Source organism: Dromiciops gliroides, chromosome 4, assembly GCF_019393635.1.
Source record: "Dromiciops gliroides isolate mDroGli1 chromosome 4, mDroGli1.pri, whole genome shotgun sequence".
NCBI classification, from domain to species: Eukaryota; Metazoa; Chordata; class Mammalia; order Microbiotheria; family Microbiotheriidae; genus Dromiciops; species Dromiciops gliroides.
In genome coordinates, this window is record NC_057864.1 from 373,567,796 (window position 1) to 373,587,420 (window position 19,625).

Below are 19,625 nucleotides of genomic sequence, written 5' to 3' on the forward strand. Positions count from 1 at the left end.
ATTTTATTTATATCAGTTTAGCATTCAAGTATTTATATATATATATATATATATGATGTTTCATATAACATTGATAACAGTCACGTTCGCACTCACAGAAGCATCCAGAGTCATGGTGAATTTGGTGAAATTCACCTTCTCGGGTGAGTTCTTGATGGTACAATATTATGGTAAGTGCTATAAACTTGTCTCAAAGGTTGAATTCTCTTCTTCTTACAGGTTAAAAGGTAACTCATTTTGACATTATTATTAATAATACAAGCTAGCATTTATATAGTGCTTCAGGTTTTGCAAAGCACTTTACAAATATCTCATTTGGTCCTCACAACAATCCTGAAAGAGAGGTGTCATTAGCATCTCCATTTTTTCAGAAAATTCAGGCTGAGAGGGGTTAAGTGATTTGCCCACAGTCATAAAAAAATCCAAATTCAATGACCAAATATTGATTCTGTGGTACCTAGCTGCTTTTCCCGTTCTTCTCTCCGTTCTCGTGCCAGCCGTTGTCGGTCATCAACTCTTAGTACAGGTGGAGGGTCTGAAAAATATGACAAATAAAAATACAATTAGGGTGGGAGGAAAGATTTCAGTGGATAATTTAGTTATGTTTTTAAAACAGTATCGCTATCATGGTAAACTGCAGTATTAATATACTTGAAACACAATTGACTTTTTCTTTTTTTTTTTGCAAATTTCAAACCATATTTTTTACAGGTTAATGGTGTTGTTGTTCAGTTGTTTCACTACTGTCTGACTCTTCATGACCCCATTTAGGGTTTTCTTGGGAGAGATATTGGAGTGGTCTGCCATTTCCTTCTCCAGCTCATTTTACAGATGAGGAAACTGAGGCAAAAGGGGTGAAATGACTTGCCCAGGGTCACTCAGCTGATAAGTATCTGAGGCTGGATTTGAACTCGGGACTTGAACTTCCTGACTTCAGGTCCACTCTGCCACCTAGCTGCCCAGGTCAACAGTAGGAAACTAATAATAATAATAGCTAATAATCATTAACATTTATATAAAAACGTGCCAGGCACTGTGCTAAGCCCTTTGTGGTTATCTTGTGTGGACCTCACAACAACCCTGAGAGGTAGGTACCTATTATTATCCCCATTTTACAGTTGAGGAAACTGAGGCAAACAGAGGTTAAGTGACTTGCCCAGAATCAAACAGCTAGTATATATGCCTGAGGCCACACTGAACTCAGGTCTTCCTGACTCTGGGCCCAATACTCTATCCATCTAGTTATGCTAACAAAATACAGTGAAATTCAATTTTTAAAAATTGAGGTAAATCATTGAAGCATTTTATGTCATTATATATACTTATCTAAGGGGGCAGAAGAGAAAGGCAGATTTTATCTTCCTTTGAAAGGGAGGTGAATTGCATAAAATGGGAAAGGCCAAGGGAGAACATTATGAACCCATTATAGATCCATAAGTTATGAATATATCGTTACCCTTTTCTTGAAGCTACCGAATTGTACACTGTTAAAGCAAGAAGGGACCTTGGAGGGGGTCTCTCTTCCAACTCCACTTTACGGTGAGAGAGACACTGAGGCCCCTATGAAATCAAATGCTTTGCCTAAGGTCACCTAGCTGGCAGGCAGCAGGCCCAGCATTTGGATCTAATTTTCCAACTCTATGCCTAGTACTCCTTCCATTCCAAAGCTCTTAGCATGATTGGCTCATTTTTTTTCCCCCGTTCAGGTGATGAAAAGCTGGAGAGTGTAAGTAGGCTAGGAAAAAAGCCTCAGACAGAGAACCAGGAATCATGGGATAAGTGATATAGAGCAGGAAGGGAACTCAGGGCCCATCTAATCCAATGTGCCCATTTTATGGAAGAGAAAACTGAGGCCCCACGAAGCTAAGTGATTGGTTCAAGGTCACACAGAGGTGTCATTTAAAGCCAGATCTTCTGACTGTAGAGCAGCTGCTCTTTCTACTACACCACACTTCCTCTCATGTCCTATGCTTGACTCTGTCACAGGTCATTACCTCGATGACTTTAGTCCTGTTTTTTCAATGGAACCTTCATTCCCTCTTCCATCAGAAGAGATTGACCTAGATAATTTCAGAGCTCCAATATTCTATGGCTCTCTATGATCCAGCTTTTAGTCACTCTACACTCTAACTGGCATTTTGTTTTCACGAGGCATTTAATGAACGCAAGGGACAAGGCAAGGACAATGACTAACTTGTGGGAGGCTATACAAAAGCTTGGCCAAAGAATCACATTTCTTCTTCCCCAAATGCCAAGAATCTATCTTTATATTCACTATAGCAACAGACACTTATATGGTGCATTAGAGTCACAAATCAATTTTGGAGGTATTATTTCATTTGATTCTCTCTCTCTCTCTTTTTTTTTTGGTGGGGCAATGAGGGTTAAGTGACTTGCCCAGGGTCACACAGCTAGTAAGTGTCAAGTGTCTGAAGCTGGATTTGAACTCAGGTCCTTCTGAATCCAGGGCCAGTGCTCTCATTTGATTCTCAAAACTTGCCTAAGATCATGCAAATGGGAAGTGGCAGAATTTCTGAGGACTAACTGGAGGCCTGGTCGTTATTCAGATGTTTGATTTTTTTTTTTTTTAATTTTTGCTGGGCAGTGAGGATTAAGTGACTTGCCCAGGGTCACACAGCTAGTAAGTGTCAAAGGTCTGAGACTGGATTTGAACTCAGGTCCTCCTGAATCCAGGGCTAGTGCTTTATCTACTGTGCCACCTAGTTGCCCCCATGGCCTGGTCATTATTAAGGGAGGAGCAACTAAGTGACACAGTGGCACAGATAGAATGTTGAGCCTGAAGTCATGAGTTCAAATCTGACCTCAGACACTTACTAGCTATATGACCCTGGGCAAGTCACTTCACCCTGTTTGCCTCAGTTTCCTCATCTGTACAATGAGCTGAAGCAGGAAATAGCAAAGTACTTCAGAAAACCCCAAAAGGGGTCATGAAGAGTAGGGTATGACTAAAAATGACCAAACAACTAAAATTATTAGGGCAAACTAGGGATGTGTAGGGGTGGGAAGGGAGTTATTGTTTCTTAACTTCAAAGGTTGAGGTCAGAGGTCAACCTTCCCTGTCTACACTGTAACAGTGCAATGACCAGGTCTGTGAGTGTGGTAATTCAATACACTTAATTCAACAAACATTTATTTAGTACTTACCATGTGCCAAGCACTGTGCTAAGTGCTGGGGATACCAAAAGAAGCAAAAGACAGTCCCTGCCCTCCAGGAGCTTACAATCTAATGGGGGAGGGGGGGGGAGAGAGACAACAAGTAAACAAATATATACAAAGTAAGCTGAATGTAGGATAAGGATTGAGGGTTGAGAAAAGGCCACTGAATTTGGTAGTGAAGAGATCATTAGTAACTCTGGAGAAAGAAGTTCCGGTAGAAGTCCTTGAGACTTAGGAGAGAAAGAAGGGGTACCTACTGCAGACGCCTTTTCGAGGAGTATAACTACAGAGGGCAGGAGAGATATAGGATGACAGCTAGCAGGGGTGGAAGGATCAGGTGAAGGTTTTTTTCAGCTCACTACACTCAGCATCAGTTCATGTAAGTCTTCCCAGGTTCTTCTGAAACCTGCCTGCTTATCATTTCTTACAACACAATAATATTCCATTACATTCATATACCAAAACTTGTTCAGCCATTCCCCAGTTGATGGGCATCCCCATAATTTCCAATTCTTTGCCACCACAAAAAGAGCTGCTATAAATATTTTTGTACATGTGGATCCTTTTCCCTTTTTTATGATCTCTTGGGGATACAGACCTAGCAGTGATATTTCTGGGTCAAAGGGTATGCACAGTTTTATAGCCCTTTGGGCACAGTTCCAAATTGCTCTCCAGAATGGTTGGATCAGTTCACAACTCCACCAGCAATGCACTAGTGTTCCAATTTTCCCACATCTCCAACATTTATCATTTCCCTTTTTTGTCACATTAGCCAATCTGATAGGTATAAAGTGGTACCTCAGATTAGTTTCTCTAATCAATAGTACACACTTTATTTTCCAGCCAATTTCCAGTTTGATTGCTATTTCTCATGCATGGTTCTTTCTCTGTCTTCGTGTCTTGTCATAGAATGTCCCTAAGGACTAGAATGTGCTCTCTCTTCACCTCTGTCTTGCAGGATCTCTAGTTTCCTTTAAGTCTCAGTTCAAGGACCACATTCTACATAAAGACTATCATGATTCCTCTAGTTGAGTGGCCTCCCACTTTTTCTCCTTGGTAGAATTCTTAACTGCCCCCCTCCCTAACCCCATATCCAATGAGGAGTAGGTACTGTTTCGTTTTTGTCTTTACATCTTAAGTGTTTAGCTTTCTGAGAATAGTAGGTTTTAAACAAATGCATATTGAATGAATGAATGAATGAATGAATGAATGAATGGAATTTGACTTGCTTTTACATGTATTACCTGTGGGAGTTGCCCTCTTCTAACCACACTATAGCTTATTAATATCTTTCGTAAAATATAATGCTTGGCATTAAACAAAAGGTATTTGTACCAGCCCAACAAGGGAAAATTGTCAGTAACTTATTTGATCCTCACAACATCCCAGCAAGGTAAGTTATGAAAACTGTATTATTTCCATTTTACAGATAAAGAAACTGAGCTTGAGGGAGGTTAAAAACAAAGCTAATTAGGCATTCTGACTCCAGACAGGTATTCTGCTCTTTCCACTTTGCTATTTATTCTTCCAGTTGGGTCAGACAAGGTTCCCAAGTAAATAACTTTTCTTTTCAGCACAGGGGATAAGTAAGAAATGCTTCAGGAGTATAAAGTCTAAGTATAGGGGTGAGAAGGTCATCCCAACAGTGGCTTGTCCTCCAGTAAGTCTCCACTCTTCAAGTGACTGACACTCATCAGGGAGTTGGCATCAGTCAGTGGCAGAGATGGGAAAATACAACACACTCATTCCAGGTTTTTTTTTGTTGATTATCCAAATTGCTTCTTCCTTCCACGTCTACTAAGGTTCTCCTCCAACAGGTTTTACTTCTCTTTCTTGATTATAAGCTGAAGTTCAATTAAAAAAATTTTTTTATCAAGACTCCCCTTCCAATAATACAATATGAAAGCCTAGGACAAGGGGGATGGTGCTGTTCTCCAGGGTTCAGTGGCTGCCTTTTTTCTCTCTGTTCCCACCAATTCACTGTTGGTCAGTGAACAGACTTCTATCTAGGACACAGAAGGAGGAAGCGTTTTGGAGAACATAGGTAGTACTTTCCTATCCAGGCTATCATTATGTTTTTTCCACTGGATTTTTTTTCAAATACTAATTTTTTGGGGGGGGGCAATGAGGGTTAAGTGACTTGCCCAGGGTCACACAGCTAGTAAGTGTCAAGTGTCTGAGGCTGGATTTAAACTCAGGTCTCCTGAATCCAGGGCCGGTGCTTTATCTACTGCACCACCTAGCTGCCCCCTCCCACTGGGTTTTTAATCATTGTATTATGCTGCATGCCTTCTCTCAGCCAAACAGAACCATTTGTGAGCACATGAGCTTAGATTATGTCTGTATTGTGTAGCTGCTTATTTGTTTTGTACCCCAGCAGGACACACAACTAACACTTCAAGTGATAAATACATATGAAATCTTAGTGAAATTACAGTCTCATTATGCAGCAAGGGTGGGGAGAGGGCAAAATTCCCTTCACAATTTACTAAATGTAAAACCATTTAAGGATGATCTCTGGAAAGGTCACAAAAGAGATGGACACTAATGAATTATTGAGCAAAGTGATGCAAATAAAAATGAATTATATTCATTTCACATTCTGAGGGCTATAGCCATTTATCAACTATATCTAAATTCAATTTGCTTTCAATCTAAAACTACAGTTGCTTTTAACTGAGTGTTGGGGGTGGGGGCAGAGCCATAATTAGCAATTTTGGCCTTAAGTGCAACCACTGTCCAAGACAAACACTAGCAAGCTTGGGCAAGCAGTATGAAATCCATCCTGAAATCTAATTTGCAATCCAAGATGTGAAAATAATACCCGGACTAATTAAGAAAAATTCAATTGTGTGGCAGGGAGAAATAGTTATCATAGTGGTTTGGGGTCATGATATCCAAAGTGGGAGCCTAAAAACCCCCAGTGTGAATGACCCCAAGGGGGCTGTGGCACGACTCCAAGGACCAACCAATCAGAAAATAGGAAAATTAGTCACTTTTTACCGTCTTGTCACCAGCAGAACTCAGCTATCTCCATTTGCCCATTACTGTACAAACATCCTCCCACCCATACTCTATGCCACAGCTGGTTGTGGACATGCAAGCTCTGAACTGTTCCCTTTTTAAAAAAAATAAAATAAAAGTATCTTATTATTTTCCAGTTACATGTAGAGATAGTTTTCAACATTTGTTTTTATAAGATTTCCAGTTTCAAATTTTTCTCCCTCCCCCCCTCCGCAAGATAGCAGGTAATCTGGTATAGGTTATATATGTACAATGACATTAAACATATTTCTGCATTAGTCATGTTATAAGAGAAGAATCAGAGCAAAAAGGAAAAACTTCAAAAAAGAAAAACAACAGCACCAAAACCAAAATAAATAGTATGGTTCAATCAGCATCCATATTCCACAGTTTGTTTTTTTTTTTTCTGGATTTGGAGAGCCTTTTCCATCATGAGTCCTTTGGAACTTTCTTGTATCGTTGTATTGGTGAGAAGAATCTAGTCTATCACAGTTGATCAACACATAATGTTGATGATACTGTGTACTGTGTACTGTGTTCTTCTGGTTCTGCTCATCTCACTCATCATCTGAACTGTTCCCTTTTGACACTGAGGTTAAACCCCTTAGGATGGTTATAAACTAACTATGACCTGGATCCCCACAATGAAAAATTCTCCCCTCCCCAGGGTAATCACACTTTGCATCCCCATATTACCTTACAGATGTGGCAGATACCCATTTGAAAGGAGTGGTCTGAACTCTGGGGCACTGGTTGGTGACTAAGAGCCTGTCCTTCAGTTTTGGTGGGACAGAATAAGCCAAATAGGATGAGCAGACATAGATAGATTGTGAGTTGCACTGTAAATTTCATTTACATTATCTTCCCCCCTCCCCAACCCTCAACTAGGCTCTTCAGAACTTCCCTAGGGTACCATGGCTTTTTAATTTCCTATGTTATTTTTTTCTTTTTTCTTTTTGCAGGGCAATGGGGGTTATGTGACTTGCCCAGGGTCACACAGCTAGTGTCAAGTGTCTGAGGCTGGATTTGAACTCAGGTCCTCCTGAATCCAGGGCTGGTGCTTTATCCACTGTGCCACCTAGCTGCCCCCTCTATGTTCTTGCTATATTTGCAATCTTTGATTCTGCAATTGGCCAAAACTCTTTCTTCCAAGTTACCGGTTGACACCTATTTGTCAGATAGGCTGGACTCCTATCAATCTTCATTTTTCTATGCTGCTCTGAAGTATATGACACTACTGACCACCCCCCTCATCTTGGAAACTTATTCTCTTCTTTTTGGGTTGCTAAAAATGACATAACTATGTCACCTATAAAAACTCTCATATCTGCACACTTTCCCTAAAAACAGAATTTTCTATCATGCTTTAAAACTTTCAAATGAAGAGTTTCAGTGGGTTTTGAACCTAATTATTATTATTGCTATTAATAGAGACAGCATTTACATAGCACTTTAAGCTTTGCAAAATGCTTTACATATGCTGTCTTATTTGGTCTATTTGTTAAAAATATAATGATATAGAAATATATAAATAGTTTGCAAAACATCAGAGAAGAGAGAAATTTACTAGTTGGATTTCAATAAAGATCTTTGCATAGTTTGTAGATGTAATTGAAAATGAAGATCATTAGTAAGTGCAGCAATTATACACTTCTTCCATTTATTTATGGTGCATTGGATAGAGTGTAGGGCTTGGATTCAGGAAAACTGGTCTTTATAAGTGCAAATCCAGCCTCAGACACTTATTAGTTGTGTGACCCTGGGCAAGTCACTTTAACCCTGCCTCAGTTACTCATCTGTCAAATGAGCTGGAGAAAGAAATGGCAAACCATTCCTGTATTTCTGGCAAGAAAACCCTAAATGAGGTCACAAAGAGTTGGATACAACCCAATAACAACAAGAACAACAATTTCAACAATAACAACTCTATCTTTGTGAGCTATCTTTCCAATAATGACAAGTATTAAAATCAGGTATTAGGGGCAGCTAGATGGCGCAGTGGATAGAGCACCGGCCCTGGAGTCAGGAGTACCTGAGTTCAAATCCGGCCTCAGACACTTAACACTTACTAGCTATGTGACCCTGGGCAAGTCACTTAACCCCAATTGCCTCACTAAAAAAAAAAAAATCAAGTATTGAAATAAACGGAAGTCACAACCAGATCTTCAAATTACAGTACGGCAAAAGTGTTAAGTCAGTATATGCAATGACATCATTTTCACCAAAAACTCATTTCATTATTTATATTTTAAATATAATTTTTGTAAATTTTATTAATTATATTTTCAGTGAGAGCACAATACTATTGATGAATAAAATTATTTTCAAAATACAATTTCATCTTTACCTCATGGTTTTAGTAACTATTTTGTTAAGTTTTATAATGTACATGACTATTATTTTGGTAGTACGTATACATATTTATAAATAAGCAGATATACATGTATAGGAGTGTGTGTTCAAAACCTTTTTTCTGATGAAGTGAGCAATTTTAAAAGTTTGGAGAATGATGCTTGAGGGGACATAATTTCACAAACTGGAAGAGATCTCAGGAGTCAATTAATCCAACTAGTACCTGAATAAGAAACCTTTTTATAACATACCCAAGTAGCCGACCAGCCTACCATTGATAGTCTCTAATGAGGGGGAACCCACTACCCCTAAGGCAGCAATTTCACTTTTGATAGATCTAATTTTTAGACAGTTTTTCCTTACATTGAACCAAGATCTGCCTCTTATCATTTCCCACACATTAGTCCTAGTCCTACTTCAAGGTGATAAGCAGAACAAATCTAATCCTTCTTCCAAGACAGTCTTCCAATTACTCAGTATCATCTATCAAGTCCTCCCAAGTCATGTCTTCTTTTGGTGCCAAAATCTCATAATTCTGACTACCATCCAATGCATACTCTCAAGGTTATAAATGTCCTTTCTAAAATGTGGTTTCTAGAACTGGACATGGCAGATTATAACACGGTCTTCACCTTCTCTATAGCCTCTCACTATAGTCAGAGTTAGCACTGCTTTTTTTTTTTTTTTTTGTGGGGCAATGGGGGTTAAGTGACTTGACCAGGGTCACATAGCTAGTAAGTGTTAAGTGTCTGAGGCTGGATTTGAACTCAGGTACTCCTGAATCCAGGGCCAGTGCTTTAACCACTGCGCCATCTAGCTGCCCCAAGCACTGCTTTTTTGATTGCCCTTTCATATTCTTTATTCATATGAAGCTTGTGGACTGTGGATCTGTGGACTGCAGATCTTTTTTTTTTTTTTTTGTAAATGGCAGTCTATCCATAACACCCTCCCCATCTTGTCTTTGGGAAATTGATTTCTTTTTTAACCTGTGGGTAGGCATTTACATTTATTTCCATGGACCCACTGTTCCCCAGCTCAGACTATATCTTCCTGCCCAACCCCTAGGTTTGTGGGTTACTCTGTGGAATTTTGGCATCAATTTCTGGATTGGCTCACCTGGTTTGTTTCCTGGTATGTTACGATTTTGTCCTAAAGCAGCAGAGGTGGGGCGGCCAGGTACAGGAGCCTTCTTATCTTGCACTTGGGAGTTTTCAGATGCTACAAAAATAGGGAGACAAAAAAAGGGACATGTTTAGTTCCTTACTGTAGAAACATCGCCATTTTTGAGTTTTGTTCAAGTTAATACCCTACTATCCCAAATAATTAAGCAATGACTCTATAGATGCAATGTGTCTCCTGAAAAAAAATGTGGTGGGTGTTGTTTGATTTTGTTTTCCTTCAGGAAAACATTTACTTTCCCTGTTTCAAGTATGTTAACAAGTAACTGAAGTTACCTTACCTCAACTGGGCCTTCACTTCAGCAAGATTTTAATTACTTCCTAACTGATTCACTATTCCATTGCCCACAGGGATCATTCTATACCTCCTCTTCTCTTCTCAAACCTCCCAAAAGTCAGTCATTATATAATTTGTTTGTAAATATTTATTTGTTTATTGTCTTCCCCTATTAGATTGTAAACTCCTTGAGGGCAAGGACTATATTTTTTCCTTTTTCTGTATCTCTAGCACTTAGCATGGTGCCTGACATATAAAAGGTACTTAATAAATACTTATTGACTGATAATGAAGTGCCCTTCTCTTGACCAATGCCAACCCTTTTATCTTTGCTCTTGATCCCATTCCTTTCTATCTTCTCTAGTAGACTGCCACAATCACACTCTCTCTCTCTTTAATCAAAATAGTAGTTCTTTTCTGGCTGACTAGAGACAAATTCACATTTCTTCCATCCTTATAAAATCTTCATGAAACCATCATCCCCTCAATAATAATACTATATTAGGGGGCAGCTAGATGGCGCAGTGGTTAAAGCACCGGCCCTGAATTCAGGAGTACCTGAGTTCAAATCCGGCCTCAGACACTTGACACTTACTAGCTGTGTGACCCTGGGCAAGTCACTTAACCCCCATTGCCTGCAAAAAAAAAAAAAAAAAAAACCAAAAAAAAAATAATACTATATTTCTCCTCCATTTTCACCCACATTTGTAGATAAGTGTCACCAGCCAAAAAAGCCATTATTGCCACCATAGTTGCCAAGAAAGCAGTCATGACTCCTGGTAAGAAGGCAGTTGTGGTCCTTGCCAGGAAAGTGGCAACCCCTGCCAAAGCCGTCATCACACCAGGCAGGAAGGAAGCCACTGCAGCTAAAGCAGCAGCCCTCTTGACCAAAGGAACAAAAAATGGGAAGAATGCCAAGAAAGAGGATAGTGAAGCTGAAGAAGAAGATAGTGAAGATGAGGAGGATGAAGAATTTGAATCATCCAAATCCACAAAAATGGGATTGGTGCCAGCCAAACAAGACTCTGAGATGATGAGGAAGATGATGAGTTGTAAGATGATACTGATGAGAACCATGGCCAACCTAAAGGAAGGTACACATTCATTGAACTGACCTCGGCACAAGATACAAAGGAAGCTCAAATTCTTGTACCAAGATATAAACTGAAGGCAGAACAATCAGACTGGAACTAAGAGGCAGAAGACAACTAATGCAGCACCAAGGAGCCAATCATACAAAACACGTATGTATATATGTATGTATATATGTATGTAATCCTATGTTCATCAAGGTTCTGTAAGAAGACACAACTGAAGAAACATTAAAAGATTCATTTCATGGCTCAGTTGGTGCCAGGATATTCACAGATGGGGAATGGGGTCATCTAAGGGTTCAGTTTTGTGGATTTCAATTCAGAAGAAGATGCCAAAGCTATGAAAGAGGCCACTGGAAGATGGGGAGATTGATGGAAACAAAGTAATTCTGGACTGGACCAAGCCTAATAGCAGCCATGGTGGCTTCAGTGGCCAAGGAGGCCAAAGAGACTTTGGTGGCAAAGGCTGAGGAAACTTTGGAGGTCAGGGTTGTGATGATTAAAAATATGAGAGACATAGGTTCTGGGTAATTTAATCAGCATTTTATTATTAAGACCTGCAGGTTATTAATAAAAGGATGGTCAATGGCTGTGTCTCTCAGACCAAAGACCAAAATGGTGGTGGACTCAGTTTATATTCTCTTCTAACTGTAGGCAGTCCATCAAATAGCAGTCCAATCTAATTGGCTGACACGATTGGAAGTGGGTTATATTAAAATGAGGTCTTGGGATACTGACTTAGGTCACTCAAATCTTGGTCAAAAAGATATCAGAGAAAGAATGTAGACCCCACTCAAGTTGACTGGAGCACAATAGCTTCCACCTAGTGGTCTAGTGCAAGAAAATTAGCCCAAATATTATCAGTAAAGTCCTTCAGAAAAAACCTGAAGGACTTAGAAAGAAGGGGAGAGTACTGAACCTTCCCAAGATATTAGTTATTAATAATTATTTCTCACAGGGGTAGTTTCTGAGTAGGTGGTGTAGGAGGAGGAAACAATAAGTCACAAAAAAAGAAGACAAAGTTTGAATAGCTTCTCCCTCATTCTCCTCTTCCCTGCTATTTCAACAGATTCTGGGGGTTATTCTGATATTGACAGAGCCTTCTAAGGACATTCCAAGACATATGTGCAGGCCAGAGGTCATATTGGAAAAACCTGGATGACATTTTAAGGGAGAAACCATATTGGTTTTGGCTGGATGGATGTTCTCTGTAAGCTTTTTGCGGAGACAGGTAATGGACATAGGTATTCATTTTTTATCCATGTTATCCTGAATTTATAATGTTATGTCCCATGTATAAAACCATTTCTCCCCTTCAAGTATCCCTAGTGATTTTTTGTTTCATTTTTTATCCCTTTTTTGGCTGTAAGGAAAAAAGGCAAATGTTTTCTTAGGGTTTCTGCTTCAGCAGTCTGTCTTAGGAAACATTAAAAGGGTTTATCATTGTGCCAGAAAAAAAAAAAAAAGCATGTTCCACGGACATCGCAAAATCACTATGTCTAAAACAGAACCTATCTCCTAACCCTATTGCTCTGCCAAACTGCATTCTGTTGCGGTATTGCCATCCTGACTCCAGGCCCTGCAGCTTATTCACTGTGCCACCTAGCTGCCCTTAGGATAACTTTGCATGCATGTCAGGAAGACCTGAGTTCAAATCCAGCCTCAGACACTTAATAGCTGTGTGACCCTGGGCAAGTCTCTTAACCCTCTTTGCCTCAGTTTCCTCATCTGTAAAATGAGTTGGAGAAGGAAATGGAAACCGGTTCTAATATCTTTGCCAAGAAAACTCCAAATGGGATCAGAAGGAGTCAGACACAACTGAACAACAACAACAAAGGTCATCCTGCACATAGTTGGGGGCAGGGTTGAGAATGATGGAAGTTAGGAAACACCCCATCTGTGTGTCACACTGCACTAGAGGGAAAGCTAAAAGGTATTGACAATATCAAAATATATCCACACTGTGCCATTAGTTAGCCATCAGAACTGGAGCTTCCTAGTCATCAACTCTGGCCTAGATAACCTGACAGCTATAAAGTCAACAAATCCGAGAAGCCACTAATTTAAACACTGTGTACAGTTAGTCCCGTGATAGCTGCAAAAGGAGATGTCAGCTTGTGATAAGACACTGTCCTTACCCTCATGGAGATCACCAGCTACGAGACAGTACTAATAAAACTGTGAGATGACTATAGTTGGAAATATTATTTCTAATTTGAGTTAAAACAACAACAACAACAATCCTTTCCCTTATTCTTCTAGTGAACCTTGTAACAAAGACTATTGCCAGAAAAAAATTCAAATTTAAAAAATAAACGGAGGGCCATAAAGTTCAGATAATACACAGAAATGGAGAGAACTCCAATTACAAACATTTCAGGATTTACAAGATAGCCACTGCCTGAACCATGAACAATAAAACTTTTATTTTATGATGTCATTAGAGTGTGATATTTGGGATCTTTGTTTGGTGGGGAAAGGGGATCATGGGATCACAGACATAACATTGGAAGGGGCCTTGGTCATTTAGTTCTTACTCCGCTTAAAAAAAAAAAAATCTTGGGCAGCTAGTTGGCGCAGTGGATAGAGCACCAGCCCTGGATTCAGGAGGACCTGAGTTCAAATCCAGCCTCAGACACTTAACACTTACTAGCTGTGTGACCCTGGGCAAGTCACTTAACCCCAATTGCCTCACCAAAAATTTAAAAATTTAAAAAAAAATCTTAAAAGTATTTTATTATTTTCCAGTTATGTGCAAAGATATTTGTCAACATTTGTTCTTGTAAGATTTTGAGTTACACATTTTTCTCCCTCCCTCTCTTCCCTTCCCTCTCCCCAAGACAGAAAGCAATCAGATATAGGTTATATATGTACAATCACAGTAAACATTTCTGCATTAGTCATGTTGTAAAAGAAGAATCAGAACAAAAGGGAAAAACCTCAAAAAAGAAAAAAGAAAGAAACGGTATGGTTCAATCTGCATTCGGATCCTACAGTTCTTTTCTTCTGGATGTTGAAAGCATTTTCCATCATGAGGCCTTTGGGATTGTCTTGGATCATTGTATTGTTGCCTTACTCCACTTTTTACAGATGAGGAAATGAAGTCCTCTAGAGTTGAAGCTTCTTGTCCAGCATCACAAAGGAAGGAGGAGGCAGATCAGGGACTCAGATCCAGATCCTAGCACTCTCTCTCTTTTTTTTTTCCCCTAGCGCTCTTTCCACTGTGTTATGATGCTTGTATTCTAATCAGAAATATAGAAGATGTTTGTGAAATATATTAATTCCCTCCCCTGCCTTGGTAAAAAGTAAATATATTGAGTGATTTTTCCATTTTACTAAGTTTTAATAACCAAATTACAGGTCAGATTCCTAGAGCTATATGGAGCTCAGGGCAGTGGGAGAGGGGGATAGGCTGCTCGTGTAGCTTCAGTATCCTTTGTAAGCAGTAGGATATAATTTATCATTTGGGAGAGTCTTCATATACACTGAAATACCTTCTTCTCCAGCTAGTTGGTAGCCTGGCCACCACTGCCCGGTGGCCAAAATAAAGACTATACTCCCTAGCTGGTTAATTAAGTCACAGCCCGCTTCTCTGTTGGTTTCGGAAAGAGAGGAAAGAGTCAGGTGTGAATAGGTATAGCTTTAACATCACCATCAAGTATACTTCTTTTTTTTTTTTTTTTTTTTTTTTTAGGCAATGGGGGTTAAGTGACTTGCCCACGGTCACACAGCTAGTAAGTGTCAAGTGTCTGAGGCCGGATTTGAACTCAGGTACTGCTGAATCCAGGGCCGGTGCTTTAACCACTGCGCCACCTAGCTGCCCCTGATCAAGTATACTTCTAAACACACTTGCCATTAATGTTTAATCCTTCTCTAAGGATTCATAAGTACCTCCATGACACAAATCAGAATGACTTCTATGCAGTAATGTAAACACAGAAGATGTAGGGATATGTAGATCACAGGCTTTAAAACTTTTCCAGTCTTCTCCTCCCCCAATCTCCCATTTTGCAGATGACAAAAGAGTAGAAAAATGACTTGCCCAGAATCATGAAGGAAATCAAGTAGCAGCATTAGGATTCAAACACAGGTTCCAAGACATCAAACTCAGTGCTTTCCCCACTATACCCTGCAACTTACAACCCCAGTGTCCCTCCTTTATCGAGTACAGTGTTTTTGTTTGTTTAAATAAATCCTTGCTACTGACTTATTTTGTGGTCATTTGTTTCTTTCACTCCCAGAGCATTTGCAGAGATGGGGGAATTCAATTAATTGAGTATTCTAGTTAGTTGGATTCTGGCCTACTGGAATTTTACTGTAATTGGATTCATTTGGCCAGATCACTATGCTCATCTCAGTCGTGTCCTATAAATCACGTAGATTAGGAAAAATGGTTTATTTGGCTCACCAGAATGCATTTCTAGGTCAAAATGTCCACTGATAGATGTTCATAACCAGAAAACTTAAAAAAAAAAAAAACCCAACCCCAACCCCAAACCATTTTTGAATGTTTCTATGACCTTGTACAACTGACATATTAAGTCATTCAAATAAAATAAATAAAGCAGAAAAATCATTGGCATGCTTCTGTAGTCCAAGTTTAATTTGCTATCAGTGGCTCACAGGCTTCCTTTTCCAAGGACTAAATTTTGTAGGATCATTTTCATTTTTTTATACCAATCACCAGATTGTGTAATCAGCCCCTAGATCTTATGCTTCTTTATTCCTTACAATTTTCTGTCCCGGATTCCTTCCCCTCTGGACAGACTCAATAATGCCAGAGAAGAAGCAGATATCTACCAGCAAATTTTCAGCTCCCAAAACCACTTCTCTCTCCTCTTCTGCCTTCCCTTTCCTTTCCTACTTTCTGTATTCAGAGATGGTTAGCCCCAGCAAAACTGCAAAGTAGGGAAAGTTGGCCTTGTGCGTCCTTTTATTTCCACTAAGGTATTTCCACCCTAGGACATCCTCAAGCTGCCTGCTAGCTTCTCAGACCAGAGCTACACAACAAGTGTGAAGGTGAAATGAGGGACAGTTGCTGATATTACTTTTTATAAATGCACTTATTTTGAATGCCAGAAATTTCTACTCTCTGTGGGTATTTCGGGGTTATTTTTTTTTTTGATGGGGCAATAGGGGTTAAGTGACTTGGCCAGGGTCACACAACTAGTAAGTGTCAAGTGTCTGAGGCCGGATTTGAACTCAGGTCCTCCTGAATCCAGGGCCGGTGCTCTATCTACTGTGCTACCTGGCTGCCCCCTCAGGGTTATTTTTTGAGGGGGGGGGCAGTAAGGGATGAGTCGATTCATATGGGTTACAGTGAAGAATCTAAAGAAATTGGACGGAATCCAATTTCCATGTGTGTGTATGTGATGGGCACTCAGTTTTCAGGAGGGGGACATTCGATTTTCAAACCTTGCCTAGCACTAGAATCTGGTCCTGGATGTACCAAGAGTCCCCTACCCCCAAGCTTGCTTCCTGCCCTTCCTCCCATTTGTTGATGCATTTCATTCATTCATTCATTTAAGTTTTAATATACTTACCCTACTCTCTATATAAATTTGTCAATCTGATGTCTTCATTCCGTTATGGGACTAGTTTCTTGCTTTTTAAAATAAGAAACTTAAGTTCATGTTAACAGAATAATAGAAAATATGTTGTATTATTGCTTACATTTTCAAAATGGCCTTCTATAATCACAAGGAATAACTTGAAAAATAAGACTATCAGCCAGTGTGTCAGATAGAACAGGGAAAGGTGGCTGGCCGACTACTTAGCCTGCAAACAGAGCTAGCTTTTTAAACAAATGTCCTTCCATTAAATTTACAAAGTTCTACAAAGTTTATAAGTTCTAGACTACTCGGCCTAGAACTGGAAACACCCTCTTTAAACTCCTTCCAGGAGCTTTCTATTATTATTTCTATGAACATCCTCCAAAAAAATTAGTCACTGAGCCATATATATCCCATGCTTCTCTTTCTTTTCCTTCCTTCCTTCCTTCCTTCCTTCCTTGCAGGACAATGAGGGGTAAGTGACTTGCCCAGGGTCACACAGCTAGTGTCAAGTGTCTAAGGCTGAATTTGAACTCAGGTCCTTAGGTCCTCCTGAATCTAGGGCCAGTGCTTTATCCACTGCACCACCTAGCTTCCCCCATGCTTCTCAATAACTTCCTGAGTATTGTAACATCTTCATTCATCTCCTGGCTAGCTCAATACTTTATTCCATTATTGTCTTATGTGAGCTTAAAGGGTTGAAGAAGAAAAGATACAAGCAAATAGGCAACTTTGTGGTTTCCACCTTCTTCACCTCTCATCCCTTTTCTTTCTTTTGCTGTATTGTGCCTGTTTCCCCATTCTTCCTGTTCATTTTTCTTCCTATTCGGTTACTCTATGTTATATGTCTGTGGTTTTTCTCTCTTGTCTTTCACTCTCTTCCATTCTGTGACTGAGTGCATCTCCCCCATTATCTCTATCTCCCTCTTGTTTTGCAACTCTTGCCCACACACTTGAAGAAAAAAATATTGGGAACCTCCATTCAAATATAAAAACTGCAATTACAAATACCCAAATGCTGTGGAAGTGAATGTGCCTCTATAATCGAGACTGCCTGGTCGTCACCGACGCTCCAACTTATTGAAAATTTGTCATCATCACAGTTTTTCTATTAAGATGACAAGGATTCACCATCCTTCCTTCCATCCCTGGCCATGAAGACTGTATTTCCATCAGCTGTGAAATCCTGTCTCTCCAAGTAGTCAAAACAATCAGTTGATTTAAACAAAGGACTTATCAACTCCATCAAAATGGCTGCTCCAGTAACTCTGTGGAGGATCAGTCTTAGGTCTCACAGGGTTTAAATCAGATGGGCCAGTGTCCTGATTTGCTACCTTGATAATGGTTACAATGGGATCCTATGTGAAAACAGGGCAGGATTGGGTACTGGGGCAGGGGAAAGGTTGTGCTTTTAAACTTCCCCTTCTTTTTAAGGAGTATATTGTAGGATGACCATCATGTTCCAAATAGGTTAGTTAACCAAGAGAACAAGAACTGCCTTCAGTCTACCCCAGTCCACTCCAGACGTAGGCCTAGTGACTCCAAATCCAGTGATTTTTTTTCGTTACACCAATAAAGTTCAAACACCTTCGTTTGGCATCTCAGGTCCTACATAATCTAGATCCATGCCAACTCTCTGGACCTGTCCCCTCCTATTTCCCTAAATGTACCATATATCCCAGTCAGTTAGGTTACTTGCTGCTTCCTCAATACATCTCTGTTTCCCTACAATTCTTCTTCCCTCATGCTATTGCATAGGTTTTTTAAAAAATGTATTTTTTAAATTTATGGAGTAAAACAAGCATTTCCATAACATAGTATAATAAAAAAAGATGATTGCACATGAAACTGCAAATTGACTATGTACAATTTACTATTCCCATAGGTCTTTAAGGCATTCTTTCTTCCCCATCAGCACCAACATAATACTTCAAGGCCTTTCCCACAACCACTCCTTAAGGAAGGCTTTTCTCCTTCCCAACCACTTGGAATGTCTGTTTCCACAAAGTCCCACAACACATTTTTTAGTATCTCAGCACATATATTCTGGTTTATGTTCTAGCTATTTGCATACATATTCTGACCTATTAAAGGGCAAGTAGATGTTACAGTGGATAGAGCCTCAGGCCTCCTTGTGTTCAAATTTGACCTCAGACACCTACTAACTCTGTGACCTTGGGCAAGTCACTCAACCCTGTTTGCCTCAGTTTCATCTGTCAAATGAGCTGGAGAAAGAAATGGTCAACCACACCAGTATCTTTGCCAAGAAAACTACAAATGGGGTCACAAAGAATTGGACATGACTGAACAACTCTGACCCATTAAAATATGAGTTCCTTGAATAGGTAGGTCTTGTTCACTTCTGTATTTCCACCAAAACTGTGCCTTGCAAGAAATTTGCTGAACTGAAGTCAAATTTTCTCACCTAGACTATAAGCTCTTCATATAACTGTGGTATTCCTTCTAAGCTTATCTCAACATGATGCTTTCAAAAAAACCTGAAAAGACTTACACGAGCTGATGCAAAGTGAAATGTACTGCATACAAAGTAACAGCAATATTGTAAGATGACCAGCTGTGAATGACTTAGCTATTCTCAGCAATACAATGATCTAAGACAACTCATGAAGGACTTATGAAAAATGCCATCCATCTCCAGAGAAAGAACTGATGGTGTCTGAATGCAGATTGAAGCATATTTTTTTAGTTTCTTTTTCTTAAGTTTTTTTGGCTGTTTTCTTTCACAACCTAATATGGAAATGTTTTGCATGACTACACATGTATAGCTTATATTGAATTGTTCACGTTCTTAAGTGGGGAGGGTGGGGATGGAGGGAGAAAGAGAATTTGGAACATAGTTTTAAAAATGGATGTTAAAATTGTTTTTACATGTAATTGGGGGAAAAATAAAATTCTAAATAAGTTTAGCTCAAGCCCCATCTCCTACAAGAGGCCCTTCCCAATCCTTCCC

At 39.6% G+C, this 19,625-nt stretch overlaps 1 protein-coding gene across 11 annotated transcripts in view; it reads right to left on the reverse strand.

Annotated features, from left to right (window-relative positions):
- MAP7 (microtubule associated protein 7) overlaps nt 1–19,625 on the reverse strand; it is a 248,084-nt gene that overhangs the window by 70,821 nt on the left and 157,638 nt on the right. For all 11 annotated transcript variants that reach the window (XM_044001883.1, XM_044001889.1, XM_044001885.1 and 8 more), the window contains 2 exons: nt 9,670–9,771; nt 458–535 (listed from right to left, as the gene is read on the reverse strand). In XM_044001883.1, the coding sequence (XP_043857818.1) occupies nt 458–535; nt 9,670–9,771 (180 nt within the window). The remainder of the gene's footprint in view (nt 1–457; nt 536–9,669; nt 9,772–19,625) is intronic.